At 38.1% G+C, this 19288-nt stretch overlaps 1 protein-coding gene across 2 annotated transcripts in view; it reads left to right on the top strand.

Annotated features, from left to right (window-relative positions):
* epha6 (eph receptor A6) overlaps positions 1-19288 on the top strand; it is a 169924-nt gene that overhangs the window by 137730 nt on the left and 12906 nt on the right. The window contains exons 6-9 of one of the 2 annotated variants that reach the window (XM_014011500.1): positions 2612-2736; positions 3662-3836; positions 6897-6999; positions 18306-18376. In XM_014011500.1, the coding sequence (XP_013866954.1) occupies positions 2612-2736; positions 3662-3836; positions 6897-6999; positions 18306-18376 (474 nt within the window). Of the gene's footprint in view, positions 1-2611; positions 2737-3661; positions 3837-6890; positions 7000-18305; positions 18377-19288 lie in introns of both variants that reach the window. The other variant, XM_014011498.1, reaches the window with a different exon arrangement.

Below are 19288 nucleotides of genomic sequence, written 5' to 3'. Positions count from 1 at the left end.
TGTATGTATGTATGTATGTATGTATGTATGTATGTGTATGTGTATATATGTGTGTATGTATGTATGTATGTATGTATACACTCATATGTATGCAGGATTAAACACACACACACACACACCTTGCCCTTTGAGCTTGATGATTATGCTAATATTATAAGCTGTTTCAAGTCACGCATGACATTATGTTGTTGAGGTTTTGGTTGCATTTCAGGCTACCTACCAAATTTTAAATGCCTATTAGGGTGGGAGTTATTAAGGAGAAGCCAAGCATTAAAACACATTGAATATAAAAGTGACTGCGGCTCCATTGTGCGCTTACACCCCCAATATTTCTCTGTTCACATTTCATCCGTCGTCGAGTCCTCACTCGATTAAAAATCACTTGAAATTCTTTAGCAGTTGAACCGATCACACATTTTAGTGTTTTGCTAACACTTCAGCTGTGACTGAGTCAAGATGATAACGTTCAGCCGTAATTTATAGGTCCCTTAAAGTCAAATTTAATCTTTCTCACTTATTGTATGACATATTTATTTTATAATTGCAATACGATTTTTAGTTATTTGAATTTGCCTACATCCTAAATGAATGACATCGAGGGCCACTCCTCTTTTAATTTTTAGTTTTTTTTTCCCAAAATTAGAGCATTCACACTTCAAGCAAAAGCCTAAATAATTGATTTCTCACATGACAGTTTGAATGTAGCCTTAAAGTCATGCATGAGCAAAAAAATAAAAGGTGATTCATAAATATATGAATTTTATTTAAAGGCCCAACACTCCTTGATGGAATGCGTATTGCCAAATCTGATGTTTAAGATACATATATGTTCAAATTTAACTTCTTATGTGGATTTTAGCATCTGGCCACTTTGAAACCAACCCTCAACTCTAGTTCTTATCTAATAACCGACCTCATCAGTCTCTTCTCAAATAACACCCCAAACTCTAAATCTACACACTAGATCCTTGAACTTCCTCCTGAACCTGAAACACTCAGCCTCTAGAAATAAGTGTTGGGGGAAAAAAGAAAACAGATGGAGTGTTATATTTCTCCTTCAGCACACACGAGGAAAGCAGGTCTGTATTTGTATCAATATAATGAGTCAAATCTATTATATTAGATGATAGAAAACACAGTAATGACTCTCAGGCAGCTTCATCTGCTGACCTGCCTCTCCTGAGAGCTCAATGCAATTATTTACTCAGAAAATAAAGGAAATAAAACAAAGACAGAGCAAAGCTAGTGCGGTTTCGTTCAAGAAAAAGAACATTGAGCTTGTTGAACTTAATTTACTTAAAACGAGATAATCTCATGGGGGAGAAAAATGCAATCAAGTGTGTTTCCAGTKGTGGAGAAAGTACTCAAACACTGTACTTAAAAGTACAGATAAACAGACAAAWATATATTCTAGTAAAAGTRCCACRTTAACATTTTTACTTGAGTAAAAGTAAGGAAGTCCTTGTCTTTAAAAGTACTTAACGCGTTAAAAGTTAATGTATCACCTAATGGTCTACAATATCATGAAGTGTGGCTACTGTATGAATATTTTTTATTACATCAATGGTGTGACATTTTAGTGAACAATGTTGCCGATACGTCATGTTTTTGTGTTTATCCTCTATGACACTGTTCACACTTGGACTTGTGACACTGTGCATCATCGGCGATTGTGACAACAGCTACAGAAGCTTTAAATTTGCCTCCAACATCCTCTATTAAATCTCCATGAGTTGTTTTTGGAACCGGTTAACTTGAATACATTTTTTAAACAAGTTCATGGGTGGTGCTTTTCCTCTGGCTGACGMTCCGTGGTGGAATCCATTTTGGGTGTGCAAGTGCTGCTGATGCTCCAGTAGGTGATGCAGAATAGCCCCGTTCTTTTTAAAGGAGGGTCTGATGGTATTTTCCTGCTCTGCAGTGGTTCAGTGGACCAATTACAGCAATTCCCCTCTCATTATTGATTACTTTAAAACTAAAAAACGAATCAAAAAAACATAAAGTGACATGACTTGAATGTAACTTGTAGTGCAATGAATTACAGAAATGTAGCGGAGTAGACAGTACAGATACTTAATGTAAAATGGAGTGGAGTAAAATTCGAAAGTATCCATGATTAAATCTACTTAAGTACAGATACAGAAAAATGTACTTAAATACATTCCAGCACTGGGTGTTTTACTCACGCACGAAAAACCTGTTTTGAAATATACAGAGTTTTTTCRGATTTAAAAGGTAAATAAAACCTTGAGATTCATTTGCACTAATAATGTGAATTTGTTCCTGTTAAGCAGTAATCAGGCTCWTCGTCTTTGTGATTGATCACATCTTTCTTTACATGCATGCTCCAAAAATGCCAAAATGCTTGCTTTGTAGTTCTTTTYATTTCAAACGTTTCTCAGCCGAGGCTGTCAGAAAAGTTTATGTAAGTGGAGCGGCGCTTTCATTAATCTGTTCATAAATTTTTTTTTTACTGCTGATATGCTCTGGTTTCACTCTCACACGTCTCTGATGCTTTCTGCCATCACCTCCGATGATGAACCGTTGATGTTTTCATYGCTTTTTTGTCAAAACGGACATCGTGCGAGAAACTGTCTGTTTTCCTGAACAGGTCCGTCTCTGGTGGGGGCTTTAAAGAAGGACTGGGCTTCTCCGGCCAGCATTGCTCTCTCCTGGCAGCAGCCTGAAGAAACAACACTTCCTGTCCTGGAATATGAGGTCAAATATTCTGAGAAGGTAAATTATACATTTGATGTCCATTTTTTAGATAATTCTGTTGTACTTTTTATGATTACGGTTGATAGTGTCATTAATAAATCATAAAAACAAGTGCAACTACTTCCAGAAAAATGCTGAAGATAAAATGCTTCAGTAATTTAAGTGAAAATAATAAATCAAGCTTTTTTTGTATAGTTTTAGCTGGCGACAAAAATATAAGGGCAAACAATAGCTGCTCCAGGGACAAAATAACGCAAAATTTGACGGTTTKCACCGAAACATCCCAACTGTGACGAAATGTTCGTAAATAAGATGTAAAAACCTAACATATCCCTCACAGGTCATTGACGTAAACATTCTTTTAAAATGGGTGAATAAAGAAATTAGARCCATTTGCTGGAGGGATAAATAAGCCTTTTAGCTCACAACAAAGCTTTTGTGCTTTCAGGTACTGGAAGTAGAATGTGTTCAAACTGTGAATTCATAAAAAACAAAAAATAAAACACATTGCTTAGGGATTTTAATTAAGTGTCTCATCTTCAACTTTACGTTTATTTTGAAACCAGGTTGTTTTTTATTCTGCGTTTTACAGCAACAAGTTTTTACCCAGAACATCTGGTCATGTGTCTGTGTTAAAACGGTGATAAAATTATCCATTTTCCGTCGTTTGTGTTCCCAAAGTGATCACTATAGAACGTAGCCAGGAGGCAGTTCTCGTCACCGCTCGCGCAATCAACATCTGCCCGAGTGCAGCAGTGGATGTGACACTGATTTAACTGAATTAACTGAATTGTTTGCCAGCACTTTGAAGGTGAATTTAGTTTGTAAAAGATTTRATTTTGTTTAGATGAAACGTCGCCATCAGGAAGGTCTCTGCCCTTTTTTTGGTTTTGAGTTTGTTTTTGTTTGAATTTCTAAAAAACGGTTTTGGTTTCGACTCCAGTTCCTCCCGCAGGATCACGAGCAGCTGAGCTACTCGTCGACACGCACCAAAGCCCCCAGCGTGATCGTGTCGGGATTAAAGCCCGCCACCTGGTACGTGTTCAGCGTGCGCACACGCACAGCGGGTGGATACAGCTCCTACTCACCAAAATATGAGTACCAAACTACAGGAGACTGTAAGTACTCAACTACAGCTGCTTTAGTTTTTATTGCTGCTAATTTGTATTTAAAAATGTACAAGAGTTGCTAAAGTTCATAGTTTTCGTTTTGTTGTTTACACTGATAAGGTTTTAGTTTCACTTGCACATGAGCTTCAAAGAGTTTTGCTTTTTTCCCCCAAGTAAGTCAGAGATTTGAGAGGCTTGCTTCAAGCAGCGACTCGGGGTCAAATGCAGTTCCTTTAGCCTCGAGGAGCACCCAGGGCAGCCTGCATCAAGGGCACATCAGCTCATAAAAAGCCTTGATGATGATGGCAACAGCGAAACCATCAACACAAACTTCTACGGCAGGAGTCATGGAAAAATAAGCAGCAAGGCAAAAAGTGTCGGGTCATAGCAAAGTGAAGCTATTCAGTGTAGTAGTTTATATCTGAATATGCCTCTTACCAGCTAATAAGACCCTTGAGTTGACCCCTTGGCTCCGTCGTTGCTCCTGCTGGTGGATAAAATTGCTCCTCAGGATCCGCCACTCTGCGCTGACTCAGACAAGCAGAAAAATATAGTTTTTATACACAGTGTAACTYGTATTCTTACACCTACAAATACAAAAAAATCCACATTTCCAGTCCAGAAAASCACTCATCTCAAAAACTAAAAACATTCAGTAATAAAATCCCTCAGCTTGTCTTTTGTTGAATTAACACACTGCAGCCTTTYAGCAAATAAATGTTTGAACCTTTTTTCTGCTTTTATGCTGTTTCTGAAACTCTTTGCACTAAATTGGGAACTAAGATGAAAACAGCTCCTTGTGAGTTGGTTTATTTTAAACCATTTAAATTCATATCACTCCGTTTCTATAATGTTTCATTAGATGTTTAAAATTAACCTGTGATTTCAAACATCATATGTGGTTTCTTTATCCATCCCCRCTCACCAAACCAWATCATTATAAACCWGAGTGGAAATGAAAACAAATCTACCGACGGGCAGTTTGGTGAGGATGRCGTGCACAGGCGTCAAGGTAGTGCTGCACAAACTATTGCAAATTTATCATCATTGCGTAAACAGCCTGCCACCTAAAACTGGTAAACTGYAGTAAATGGTTTGGCTCAAACGTTGGCATTTCTGCATTTTGTCAAATGAACCTGAGATACCATTAAATTATAACCACTTGGTGGAGAAAACGCAATGAGAGAATTTGTAACTGGACTTTGAAATGCTTTTACTTATTTTCATCAAACTTACTTTCATTCAACTCTGAGRATCTCAATACAAAAAACACCCTTTTGGTATCAGTTTTTAAAYAATTAAACCATTGCTGTTTTAAAGTCATTAACAAACTGTAATACATGCAGTTTGTTGTTTCACTTCTAACAGAAACTGTGCCTAGTTGCACTTAAAAAACTGTCATGTTGAAATGGAAATGATGTAGTTGTTCTTTTATCTAAACTGAGAAAATGAAAGATATCAGCACTGCAGAGTATTTCTTTATTTACTGGAAGTCGTATCGTCGTCGCAATATTAAGCGCTTTTATCACACATCGCAGGTGTTCCTGATATCGTGCAGCCCTAATTTGAGGAATAGCTGATTTTTTTAAATAACATACGTACTTTTGTTTTATTAATGTTGTTGGAAACAGCTGAAGCTCCTTCCAGAACATCAGGCATCGCTGCAGGATGAATTTGGTTTCTCTTAACCTCCATATCAGTTGCAGCTGCAGTTGTAAAATTCACTGAGGAAATCTGATCCTTCGCTGTTTGGTGCGTTTTGAATCAATGTTTTCTTTTTATGTTTTTTTTTCTTTCTCCCCTGTTAGCAGTCGCTTTATTGTGTACTCATAAAATACAAAGGTCCAGCTGCCCTTTTATGTCGGGTCAGGTATTATTATTGAGAGGTGATTTGGCTTCACAGCGGCCCTCTCCCTTCCAAAGCTGCAGAGCTCGGCTTTATCTGCAGATCAGAGGCGGCTTGGCCGGGCCTTTGTACTGCCCGGACTTTTATCTGAAAGAGAAGCCAGATTTGGYCCCCGCCGCTCTCTCCTTCTCTGTCAGTCCGCCCGTCACTCACTGTCGGCGCGCTCGTTTTCTCCAGCCGCCTATGTCTCTGTCACTCCTGCCTGGGTCTYTTTTTCCTCTTTTGTCTTTGCCTCACGCTTGTCATCTGTTTCCTCGTCCGACGCCTCTCTCGACACACACACAGACCTTATTTTGGCAGTGTCACTCCGACACATCTGTTTAGACGTGAAAAGTGTGTTAAACTAAAAAAATGTAAAAAAAAAAACAGTCATGTGTCATCTGACAACTGTCAMTTTCACTCTCCCTGCCCCCTGAGTGGTGTGTAATTATTTTTATTAGGTAAAAGACACACTTATTCTCAACGTCCCATTTCCACATGCCGCATATCAGCTTCACCGTTACACGCGCACACACACACACACACACACAAAAGCCTTATTCACTGGGCTCGCCACCACGCACCATGATCTCTAATTCATATTCATTAAGCATGAAATATAATAGAAATAAGTTTAGTAATAGCAATCATCTTTCAATTATCTGGGATTCGTTAGCCTTGTGACAAGACACAGAAAAGGAAAAATCATGAATATCAAATGGGCTCAGTTTCACCAAATGATCATGGACTAAATCACAATTTCATGAATGAATAAAATTAATTAAACTGCAGCAGGCATATGAATCATTCCAGCGCAGAAGCTGACGGGTTTTTTTTTTTTTGCACTACAAAGAGCTGATCAAACATCTCTCAATAATATCTGCCCATCAGAAGAACTTAAACAGTTTGAGTCACGCATTGATTGGATGGGTTATTCCAGATGATGTGAAGTTTAGAAATAAAATCTGTCATTCTGCAACTCATCTTCCTTACCGTTTCTTTATGTTTCTAATCTTATCTAATCTATCTTTATGTTCCCCTTCTTTCTCCCGTTCTTATTTTTTCCCCTGTTTCCCTCAATTCTTTTCTTCCCATTTGTTTTACTCTTAATCCCCTCCATGTCAACTTAATTTATTTCCCACCATCATCCATCCCCCCAACCCACCCCCAACTTTCAGCTTCAGACATTGCTTCTGACCAAGGCCATGTGTTGGTCATCGTCACAGCAGCGGTCGGCGGCTTTACTCTTCTCGTCATCCTCACTCTCTTCCTCCTCATCACTGGAAGGTAAGACAAATTAGGCCTTTTTTAGTTAAGATTCCTGCTTAATAAACCTTCCGCTCTGTGATCTTGTTTAAGGYTGAGTAAGTGTTTTGTCATATATAAGCTTTAAACTAGAGGTTAAAAGTCAGAGTTTTAAATAAAACCTGGTTTTTATTTTGTTTATTTCAGATTTGCTTGGTTATAATTCAAATTTTAAAATAAAAATGGTTTACTGGTTCCTCTGAAGCTATTAGTAAAGCCTAATAACATTTAGACAGCCTTAAATGTTGGTGTCACCACAATCTAAGTTGAACATTTCATGCTAAAATCTCTAAAAATCCTAAAATCCATAAAAAAATATTAAAGTACTTGTTCGAATATGAAAAGTCCAACTTTTTATAATACTTTTAAACTGAGGATACTGTGAAGTCTGCAAAARCTTACTGGATTTTTTTTCAATCATTTTGCCAAAATGAATTAAGATTCATCAACCAGTTTGTAAATATTGGCATTCTTAATAAGAAGGTTGTGAATATGGGAAAAAAAATTGGTGGCATCAAGTTATGATTGATGCTTTTTTTAGATGTGCAGCTGTGACACTGATTAATTGAAGTGTAGCTGTAAAGTGTCWTAATTCATTGTTTACAATAAAATATTTATTGAATATGTCCTGCAGAACATGAAAACCTACATTAAACTTAAATCTGAACAAAGTGTGGGATGGTGGAAGGTTTGCACGCAGTTTTTTTAAGTAAATGCGTGGGAAGGTGCAGTGTTTCTGTGTAGAAGCTCAAAATAATTCATACACTCCAGTCCTGCAGCCAAACTTAAACTGCCACATCAAAAAGACTAAATGCTGTTTCTGTTCTGTTGCATTAWATCACTGTTTGATCCATATAACCTAAAGAAGAAGCTATATACTTTTTATAGAAGACGACATACAGGCTTATAAATACCTGGGGGGGGTTCATCTGTCCCCACTCTCACAATAAACAACACTCACCCAGTTCGGGTTTTGTATGTTAAAATGTGCAATGCTGTGCAGCTCTGCAAGAATGAAATCAACATTTCACACATTTAATTTTGGAGGTGTGAACATGAGGTGGTTTGGCGACTAAAGAGTGTCCCACTTCACTGTGAACATACAGAACGAAAGGAACTGGAACACCAGGCGAAAATTCACACGGTGGAACATGGAAACATATATTTCTTAGGTAGATTTTTTTTTCAATCATCGAACGTTAAGGATAASATCATAAGGAAGTTGTGTAAAAAAGATTGAGAATTTCTTGAAATATATGACCCACTCTCCAATATATAGTGCAGTATCAATGAAGCTGGCAGAGTTGTTTGCTGTGGTCAGCTGATTATGTTGGCAGCAGTGGTGGGCACCAGCCCGCTAAGGCACAAACCTGCTAATTACATACCTAAATATTTTGTTTGAGCTTAAGCGGTCTTCCTAATTTTTATATTTTGTAAGTGTTTTTGCGCTTTCTAAAATTAAAATGCAGTACTGCTAATATATAATTATCTACAGCCATTATTATCTTGAACAGTGGAAGGTATGGCTGTCAATGAATCACAACACGTGATCTATCCAACAGCTTCCTTCCCAGATAAACACGCTTATTGGAAAGATATACAGTACATCCTTACTGACTGTTGCTTTCAGTCAGGGTTCTGTTTTCCCACAATGCTTTGTGTCTGCTTATGTAGCAGGAAGGCAATAGCAAAAACAGTAAACATTTGTAATCCATACTAAAATTTTGTATGTATTGATTTATTTTACTTTACAATCGGAGCTCCCTTTTTAAAAAAATAAAGTTTAAATGCTGGAGCTCAATACTTGACGTAATTGGTTGAAGCGGGGTTAAAGACTTATGCTGACAAAGACTGACATCTAGTGGTCAACTGGTGCAACTACATGGAAAACTTTACAATTCAAGCTCTTATTTTGAAGGTAAGATAGTTTCCAGTTCTCCATGCTTTCCCGTCACAAATCAAATCCATCATGAACCCAGAATGCATAGCTTCAGTTTTCCAATAAACAGTTTTAAATTACTTTATTGATGCTTCTTTAATGAAAAATCTACAGCAAACAAAAGAAAAAGACAAAGAAGCAGCCGAACTAGCAAGCACTTTTTAATTTTTACACCAGGAGCCAAAGGTGTGTTTCAGGAACTCACATCYCCAGCAATTGGCAGTTGGAGAATTAAGCTGTTAAATGGTTCATACACAGCTACATGGCAGCGCTGTGAAGCTAATAAGTGTCAAATTGAACTTGTGCTTTATAGTTAGCTTTTGCTAATATTTCTACAACATAAGCGCATTTGAAGTTGCTGACCTAAATATTTTCAAAAGTGCTTCAGAAATTGCGGAGCTAATTTTTGGATTAGTGCTGCCCACCATTGGTTGGTAGACATTCTGACGTCAAAAATTATTCAGTTTTGGATGTACAGTCACTCTATCACCCTACACAATCTTTCTTAGAGGCACTTTTGATGTGTTTTTTAATGTATTCAGTGAAATCTCTCCACCATAGTTCCTGTTTTGCCTTTTTCAAATAAGATCTCTGCCACCTATGAGTYCCATATTTAAAACCATATAGGAAAGGGAATGCACACAGTGAGGTATATCGAAGGAATCAAAGAGGCTTTGTTATTCACGCTCGGATTTACAAAAAGCTCGCACTCTATAATTTTACCAGACGGCTCAAATTATTGGGCTGCTTAACTCATTACTGCTTAATAATAATGCAGAACATTTTTCACAGGACACTAAATCAGGACAATAATGTTCAAGTGATGATCGTATGAGACACTCTTTTTCCATTTTTTTCTGTGAAGAAGAAGAAAAAAATAATCAGACATGTCAATCAACCCTGTGAAGAGATCTAATCAAGCAAAGGAAGAGGAAACACCTGCGAGGGCGGGAACAGATTTCCATGGTCTCCATCTACAGAACAAGTTCCAAAAGAGGAAAAGAGCCAACACTAGAAACTATAAACGTTTAATACATTTCTAATATTGCTCATGTGGTCCTGTAAAACCTACTCCTTAAATTATTTTTGAAGTGGGGCTGAATATGCAAAAGTGCCTTCATGTAGTTTTTTTATATTCTGGTGGTACCATTTTGTTTGGCTTAAAACCTAAATGACTTGTTTGGGAAAACAACAAGGCATTTTTCATAGGCCAGTTTTAGCTCGTGTCTTAATTTAATTTGGTCAGAAAGGTACATGATGCATGAATTTTGATTTTTAGACTAAAATCTAATCTCACTCCTTACTGTATTTCAGGAGTCATAGGGATGCACAGTCCTGTTACAAAATGCTCCAACATTTGTGCAAGAACCAAGTCACAGAGCCAAAGTGGGATTTTCAGACTTGTCTTGAAACCTCCTGAATTTTGTCGTGAGCATCTCGGACCTGTTTCCAGACCTACAGGGTGGGATTTTAACACCTGCACAGGAGCTCTCTTCTGACAGGAAACATTTTGAGGCAAATTTCCAGGACCAAAAAAAAAACCCACACAGACAGTAAATAATAAATATTGAAAAACTGGTCCAAATGTGCCTAGCTTCATTTTAAGTGTACTCCAGCAGAGGTTGTGGAGGTTGGTACAATAGGGTCAGAGGGGGACAACAAAACGGTGTGCATTATCAAGATTATATTTTTGCAAGCTGTGAACAAATACAAGCCAAAAACGAACCATTAAAAATGTGACCGCAAAATGCTCATTTGGTTCCAAACARTCTGCAGCAGAGATATTGCCTTTTTTTCTCACAGTTTTGAATCACCAACCTGTCTCCCACAATGAAAGCTCAGCGAGATCCTACCTCAAAGACTCAGTCAAAGGTCTGATAGCAACATTGAGAACTGCCTGTAGAGTTTTTATTGAACTGATTGGACATCCAGTCAGAACCGTCTCCCCGTCTAAGTGTTGAAAACACCAGTGTCATATTTGTTTCAGCACCACTATGTGTTGATTGCTTCAAGTGAGCTGTGAATTTCACAATGTATTTTGTTCCGTCAGATTTGGTGCCACATTACAAAGAATTTTACAATCTGGCAGTTTTATAGCTACAATTGAAACATTTCTCGTGTTTGAGGTTTGCTCTCTGTGCGTGTCGGATGGTCTGTGTTCACACTTTGGTAAAAAGCTCACACGCTCAGGTGCAATCGTTTAATGCAAACCCTTCAGGCTTTTTGCATTGTACCACAAGTAGAGGACCTTTTTTTTCTATRTTTTCTTTTTACCTGAATCTAAAAGCTGCAGTGTTAGTTGGAGTGTTATTTGACTCTCACAGTCTCTCATAGCTGCAATGCCTTTGCCCTGTGTGGGAGGGACTTTCACTCGTTTTCAGTTTTGAAAACGCTCCAAATATAGTTGAGCTGCCGGAGACGGTTGAGAGCTTTCACTCGTGTGGCTCTCAGAGATGTAAGGTTTGTCAGTACAAGTGGGGCTGGAGGAGAACTTGTGTGAGAAGTGTTTAGCACCTGGCAGCCCCTAAAGTTCTTCATAAATGCGCAGCAATGTTTGCATCTATTTGTGTAGCATTTAAAGATCAAATGTGTCACAGCTGTCCAGATGAATCCAGGGTGAGTGTTATGCAACGTGTTCGGTTAACTTTGAATTGTCTCTCAGTCTCTGCAAAGTTTACTTCTTCTTTTCTCCATGACTTCTTTAATACATCCTTTCTTTCATGCCCTTGGTTGCTGCAGAAGCTGTGAAAGTTGTGAACTGTTGCTTTGATTGGACCGCARAGACATGTTGTTTAACTGAATCGTGTGGGTTTGTAAAGAGCCTGTGAATATCCACTGTGACAACGTTCCAAAGGCCGAAGAACAGTGAAAGATGCCAAAGTCTCTGTGTGTGTGTGTGTGTTTGTGTGTTGTGTGTGTGTGTGTGTGTTTGTGTGTGATAGCTGTCTGTGTGTGTCAGAGTGTGTGGCTGCTTTGCAGAATGAAAGCCAGTGAGACAGAGGAAAAAGACGGATAAAGCGGATCAGAGGAGAGGACTGGAAAAGACTGATAAAGGCACATGCCACCAATTCTTTAATGAACAGCTTGACCCCATCAGCAGAGGTCAACAGTTGCTTTCCAAATCCCCTTCTTGTTCTCTCTGCCGGTGGTACCCGCCATGTTATCGAATCTGTCTATCAGTGTCCAGGATCCCACAGACTTCACTTAGCCAAAACCCAATCTGGCAACCTGGGGCCTGTGGCCCTCTGACACTTGCTCTAATATGGCAACCCGGATTATGTTAAGTCCTCAAAGAGAAGGCAGCTCACATGTGATCACATGAACACACACACACACACACACACACACATACACACAGAGTCAAGCAGCACTTTCCCCTTCCCTACTTTCTACAGTGAGTGCATTTAACTTCTTCAGTTGTACCCTTGCTGTTTTCAGCACCACACAAGCAGGGGAGTATTTTTGTTGATTAGTTCTGAGGCAGCACTTTTACCTCACATTAAGTTTCAAGCAATTTTAGGAAAATGCATTTCTGCATTATTCATGATGCCACCGATCAAACTTGGGCAGTCAAAAGAACTGAGGATGAAAAACAAAATGAAAACTCTTAAAGAAAGAGATCCTGAGGACCTTATTATTACATACTCTACTGTGAGGGTGTCTGTGTTCACATGTGTTTGTACTGTTAGCAGAATATCTCCTGTACCACCAGACGAATCTTATGGAAACTCTGTGTAAAACACTGGATGTACATTGACAAGGGATTGACTTTTGGAATAAATCAAATCCTGAAAGTGCTTCCTAATATCCACACATTGCACAACACTATGTTTGTGCGAGGAAGGATGCTTTGGTTTATGTTCAAGTTTGGAGCAGTCTGGGTATTTCTAATTTTACAAGTTGTTTCCAAAAGCTGTAAACCCGAGGCTGGTATCAAAAAAGAACAGCTTGATAAATGTGGTATACCATTCTGGGATCCTCCAGCATCCACAAATAAGTCTGCACTCAGAAAGTGAAGATTTCTTTGGAAGTAAAAGAGAATTATTGACATCTTTGATTTAGGAAACCATTGAGGGTTGTGTGTAAGTCATTAAACGACTTTTACGCAAGATTTTACTGGAATCCATAGCAGCAAGATTAACACAGGAGAAACATTGTCACTTGTGGTACTGCAGAATACCTGCAGTAACATTTTAGATGAGCTGTAATATTTTTATAAAAAAATATTGTCCACTCTGCTAGACCAGGATCACAGGAGTTCATCCTAGATGAGGCAGAGGCATGATCTAGTAACTGAACATTTTGGGGAATAATCGTCTAAGGATTTAGTGATGCTGAAATACAAGATGAACAGCTAAAGTGTTTATTGTAAGAGTTAAAGAAAGTTTCTGTTAAAAGGTATTAAATGCTTCATCCAGAGTAAATGAGAGGCTACACAGTTTGTAACTAAGTTTCAGTGATTCTGTTGTTTCAGTTTAAAAGCTGAAAATTATCATGTAGACTTTTAAGTATTTAAAACATCTTTGTTGTCTAAGAAACTGATTTAATCAAGCTTAATGTATAAGCACAACTAACAATGGCAACGTATACCTCCTGTCCAACAACTTTATCTAATGGGAAGCAAAGAGTTTTGGTCCAAGCACTGCACCCTGTGGAACTCTGTGACTAACTCTACTATATGAGGAGTCAATAATAACAAACAAACTCCAATTTATTAGGCAGATAGGATTTAAACCAGCTCAGTTTTGCTCCATTTATCCTAATGGGATGTTCGAACTTATATTGTGATCTTTTGTATCAAATGCAGCACTGACATCTAACAGGACAAGTACAGACACGAGTCTATTGCCTAAGGCAAGAAGAATATTATTGGTAACATTCACAAGTGGAGCACATGTGATATGATGAACCCCAAACCCTGACTGAAACTCCTCAAGTCAATTTTTGGCTAAAGTCCCAAGGTTTCTTGCAGAAAAGTTTAACTACAACAAGCCTAAATGCAGCAATATAAGCACTCACTCACTACAGACAGATTGATCAGATCTAACATAAGGGTGCTAATTAAAGGAAAATCTTAATTGAAAAGTCTGGTTTGGATGGGTTCTAACGAACATGTTGATACATTTGGATGRAGCTGTTATTTATGTTAACTCCGAGCACTCAACAGTCCAAACACAGGTCAGTGATGCTGCCAATGACACTTCTAAARCTGTTTTGTTTCATAATGAACTAGTGGTAATAGTAGGAAGGATGGTGTGAATTTTCTCAGTTTTATTTTTAAAAACCTCCACAGTGAATTAATGTTTTGGGTAAAAATATCATTATGTCAGTTTTGGCAGGATGCAGAAAGCAGAAAAAGCAGCTGATTTCTGTTTTTTTGTCGCACTTTGAACCTCAGTAAGTTGATCCTTTAGGATTCATTACTGAAAAGCAGCTTGGCGCCATCAGAATACAAATGAAGCTGTGTTATATTGAAGATATTGTTAACATTTGCTGAAATTTAAAGTTTAACCAAGGCCTAAGAAGCTGAAAAACAAGCCCATGGGTTGTAGTCCTTTTTGGACACCGCTGACCCATATTTCTTAGCTGAACTCCAGGAGGGAGGCAGCACTTCCCATCTGGATCTCAGTGGCGTGAAGGCACAGAGCTGTGGGAGGAGGCCGGCCTGTCKGCAGCAGTGACAGTGAAGGCAAGTCTGTCCACGGAAGAGCCAGTGTCACAGTGGGAGCTGTCTGTTTCTGTTTCTGCCCCGTCTCTGTTGGGCGTTTGGGTCAACCCACCGGGCTCTGGTCCTCTCCTTGGCTGCCAATCATTTAAAGGATGTCTTTGGTGATTTGTTCTCACTGCCTTCAAGTTGTGTAGATTGCCTAAAATCAAAACTAACTTAATTACAGATATTGCCTGTTTTCGAAGTTTTAATCAATTCCTTATCAACACAATTTGCTTCACAGAAAATAGAAAATCAGATCACTAAAGCTACATTTTAGCTCTTTTATAACCTTGCTGTTTAGTAAGAAAAAAACTGTCTGGTGTTTGAGTAACCATCAGGTAAAAATCAAACTTTACCTCCTGTAATAAATAAGCAGGAGAATTAAATGATGAAATATGAGAAAATGTATTTGGAGATCCACTTGTGGGAGAGAGCCTTCCTCATGCACACRGTCATTAATTAAGCCCTCTACTTAGAAAATACTTTTTAAAATTCATCAGTGATACAGCCTTTGAGAGAACTCAAAGCACCTTTCACTCTTTATATTCTAATTTTCCATCTCAGCGCCTTCATACAGCAGAGCCACCTCCACTTCTCACACATAAGACTTCAGTCGAGCTGCAATGTTCAGATGAAGGCGTTATACAATGTCCAGATGACAGGGAGCCAGGTTTGAATAACAAWAAGCTATTTTTTTATGGAGCTAAGTGTTGAGAAAAGCAGACAAATCCTCTMAACTTTTCCAAATACCCAGTTGTTTGTCCCTGTCATCTTAAGTGTTTCTGAAATGACTTATAGGAGCACTTCCTGTTTGAAAAAGCAGAACAAAGGCCAGGGAGGGAGCTTGGTGGAATAATTTGCCCAACTTTCACACAGGAGACCCGAGTCTGACTCCTGTTTGTTTGACATTCTAATTTCTCGCCTTAGTTTGTGACTTTAGTTCTGCTTTCACTTGCAATTTTGTTAAACAGAAAAACAATTTTTACTTTTATTCTTCCGAAACATAGCCTTACYGTGCACAACAATGGCGCATACGAAAGCCAAAGCTCCTTAAAATCAATGTTGCTGTTAAATTACACCCCCCCCCCCCCCCGATAAACAAGGCAATAATATTTTTATGTGAATTAAAGGGGGCTGGGGGTTATAGTGTATTTTCCAGGCACATAGATCAATTCTGTACCACAATCAAGTAAGTATGTTACCTTCAGTTGTTATTAAATATATGTCCAAAAATATAAAAAAAGCCTTGAAATTGGGTTCTGTCTTTTAAGAACTTCCTACCATTTCGGACACTCCCACTTCATCGTGTCTTCACAACAATGTTTCAGGGGAGGGGTGCTCTGAGGGGCAGGAGCTCAGCTTCAGACTGAGCTCCAGGGAGGAGCTTTGTACAGATAGGAGGTTCTTTGTACCGGCAAACATTAAGGCAGCTCCACATGGCTACCACAAGAGATTCGAGGATTCCTTCAACATGCATGAATGAGTCACAGCAACCCTCTGGGTATGTGTTTGTTGAAGGAATGACATTATAACATGCTATAAAGCTCAAAAAAGTCGATTTTGCACACACAACCTCCTGCTTTCGCCCCCTTTAAAATGCCCGTGACATCACATACAAAMGGTAAAAAGAAAACATTTTTACATTTAAGAGACTTGGCATAAAACATATGATTTTACTCATTATGTCACATAAAAAGCCAGCATATTTATGTTTGGACTTGGCTCAGCCAAAATGAAGCAGGAAGTGACATTAAAGAAGAACTCTTTGAGAAAGAAAAGTCCACTGTCTGTCATTTTTGAAACAATATTATTTGGACTCTGACTCTTTATTTTCCTCTGATAGGAACAAAAAATCTAAAGAGACAGATTAGATTCTTCTCTACAGTCTGTTTTTGTCACCCACTGTAGCAATGCTCTGTTCATGTTCACATTCCCCTTTGACATTACTTCCTGTTGCTGCAAATGCAAATATCTCTTTGACTGTTCATCTCAGTGCTGTTATTTTTTCTTTTTTTCTTTTTTTATTAATGTTATCTTACCAAAAATGGATTAATATGTGTAATATTAATATTTAAGAATGCAGGAAAGAATGCAAGTGTCTCGTAGCTCAACAGGAAAATATGTTCTTGTTACAGTTTTAGTTTTTTTTTTTTACAAGAACACCTCTGAGTAGTCGTCTTGTTTTTGACTATTTTGGTGAGAAAGTTCTTCAGCTGTGAGTTCCGTTCCTAATTCCCAAATGCAGCCCATTGCTTCAGATGAGCTTCAGATACTATAGTTTGTACTTTCTTCTATTTTTTCTTTTCTAAAAAACATCGGAGAACTTATTTAATCCCGTCTTCTGTAGTCTTGTGCAGATGTCATCTAATCTCTCGGCTTTTCTGACTTTGTTGGCAGCAGTTTTTTATTTGTCTCAGTCTGTCGGTGCCAAGATAAAACACCCAGAACTCGTACACAGAGGAGAACGGGACAGCTTTTACATGATTATGTTTTATTTCTGTGAATGTGTGCTCGGTAAACATTTTCGTAAACCAGTTTGGGTTTCTTTAAGGCGGGAGTTCTCATGTTTGTCAGTATTCAGGTGCTCTTTAATTCATTTCTGTAAGAATGAAGCTGTGTTGATGCCCAGTAGAGTTTGATTAGCTGTAGTTGGATGTTTTTGTTTTAAAATTAACACAAATGTTTTTATTTTTCTTCAAGTGAGAAGCAGTGGTGATCCATGTTTTATTCAAATTCAGCWGTAAATGATTTAAACTGTATTAYAGTAAAATCTGTTCAGTGGTTCATGAGATACATGAAAAACAGATGCAGTTCACTGCAAAATTGGTCCAACTAAAGAGCTTGTGCAGTTTGATACTCCTCAAAATATGTGTTTGTCTCAGCAACTACCACACCAAAATTTAGGTCAATATCTGTAAAACACTTGAATTAATTTGTTACAGATGTGTATCCTTTGGTTGCTTTATGCAAGTTTCATTAAAATTTGACTAGAGGTTCATGTAATGTTTTGCTAACAGATGCACAAGTCTTTTTAAGCTGTGTAATAAAAAGATGTTACTGTTTTTGCTGTATTTTTTACCTCTTTCAAGACAAGTTTATTACACAAAAAGTAAAGATTTGATTAGCTCTGATGTTTACGTGGAAGGTTCAAAGTAACTTGAGTCAAATTTGCACAGTTGCTTTAATTTGTCCAAATCCTGCATCAGTGAAAAGGATCATGGTTGTTTACAGCATCATCCAGAGAAAAACAAAATACTAACAGCTCTGTGTAATGTGGGGTGTCTCTYAAAGCTCCAGCTCTGTTTAAAACTGATGAAAGAAGAAGTAAGTGCTGCTCTGTTTACACTAATTTTACTTTGTGCTTTAACAGATCACAGGATGACACTTTAATGGTGTTATTGTAGAAGTAAAACATGGAGCAAGTGCACATTTTTGCAGCTTCCTGTTCACTTAATGCGTCTTGAAAGCAATGTACCATTGTCCTTAAATTAATACTTGTGTACAAAATGGTTACTGTTTGCTTCAAGAGCACCATGAAAAAGTTGAATTTGTTTTTTTCATATTCCTATGCTTCTATAATTATCCAGGGTGAATAGCTCCTTTAGGACAAGAACAATAACAAATCTTTTTGTTTTTCAGATGTCAGTGGTATTTTAAGGCCAAGATGACCTCGGAGGACAAAAGACGGACAAATTATCAGAATGGACACGGTAAAACATTTCCCCTYATTTRTTATAGTGTGAATGCTGACTCAGATTGTGTTGTTAAGGAAGAAGTGGAGGGGAAACGCAGAACTGTTCACCAAGTTACTGTTAGCAGTTAGCCGCCTGCTCCTTTCTTTCTGTTCACTGTGAATGAAGGATGGGACCATTTCCCATGTGTTCCTGGTCCTTTACATATTTTGTTCTCCACCTGAATGACAGACCTCAGGACAAGCTTTCACAGGCTGCAAACTCACTTCCTGTTGTCAAATTTGTTTAAAGTAGACACAAGCTAGCATTTATTATTTCTATTTACAAGACTTGAGTTGCAGAAACATAGCAAAAAGCTCCTGATTTCATGCATTTTTGTCTACCTCATTTCTAAGTTTCAGTTTAATCACATAGGTTTTTTTGTTTGTTTTGTTTTATCATTTTAAAGAAAACATAGAAGCGTCCCTGAACTGTCTGTCTCTTAAGCTCTCCAAATGTTTCATTCCTGGCGTTAAAAAGATGTAAACTTAAATAAATTAACACTTGGACTAAAAGAAAAATGTTTAGCAAGATAAAAAAATGTGAGGTGAAAGAAACTTATAAGGGGAGGGGGGGGGCACAAAGAGAAAGAAACAAGGATGAGGCCGAGCAGGTTGAAAGTCGATAAAGGAGAGAACAAAGACAAATGTGGAATATTTTAAGAAGACAGCGTGATCTGAGGCCAGAGATCAACGAACAGATAGAAAAAAGGGGTGAAAGTAAAGTTATATGTGAAGGGTGCCACCCAGGGTTTTAGACATTTTAAATTAAAACCCACCTCTGCGAGCAAACATGTGTTCGCCGTTCTCCTCAGAACTCACCTGTGACTGCTTCAGCGCTAAGTGTGACAGAGAGCAGAAGCTTAGAGAGGAGAACCGGGTCCTCGAGGGG

The sequence above is a fragment of the Austrofundulus limnaeus genome, unplaced genomic scaffold (genome assembly GCF_001266775.1).
Source record: "Austrofundulus limnaeus strain Quisiro unplaced genomic scaffold, Austrofundulus_limnaeus-1.0 Scaffold81, whole genome shotgun sequence".
Lineage (NCBI taxonomy): Eukaryota > Metazoa > Chordata > Actinopteri > Cyprinodontiformes > Rivulidae > Austrofundulus > Austrofundulus limnaeus.
Note: the sequence above shows the minus strand (reverse complement) of the source record. Positions and strands in the feature narration are given on the sequence as shown.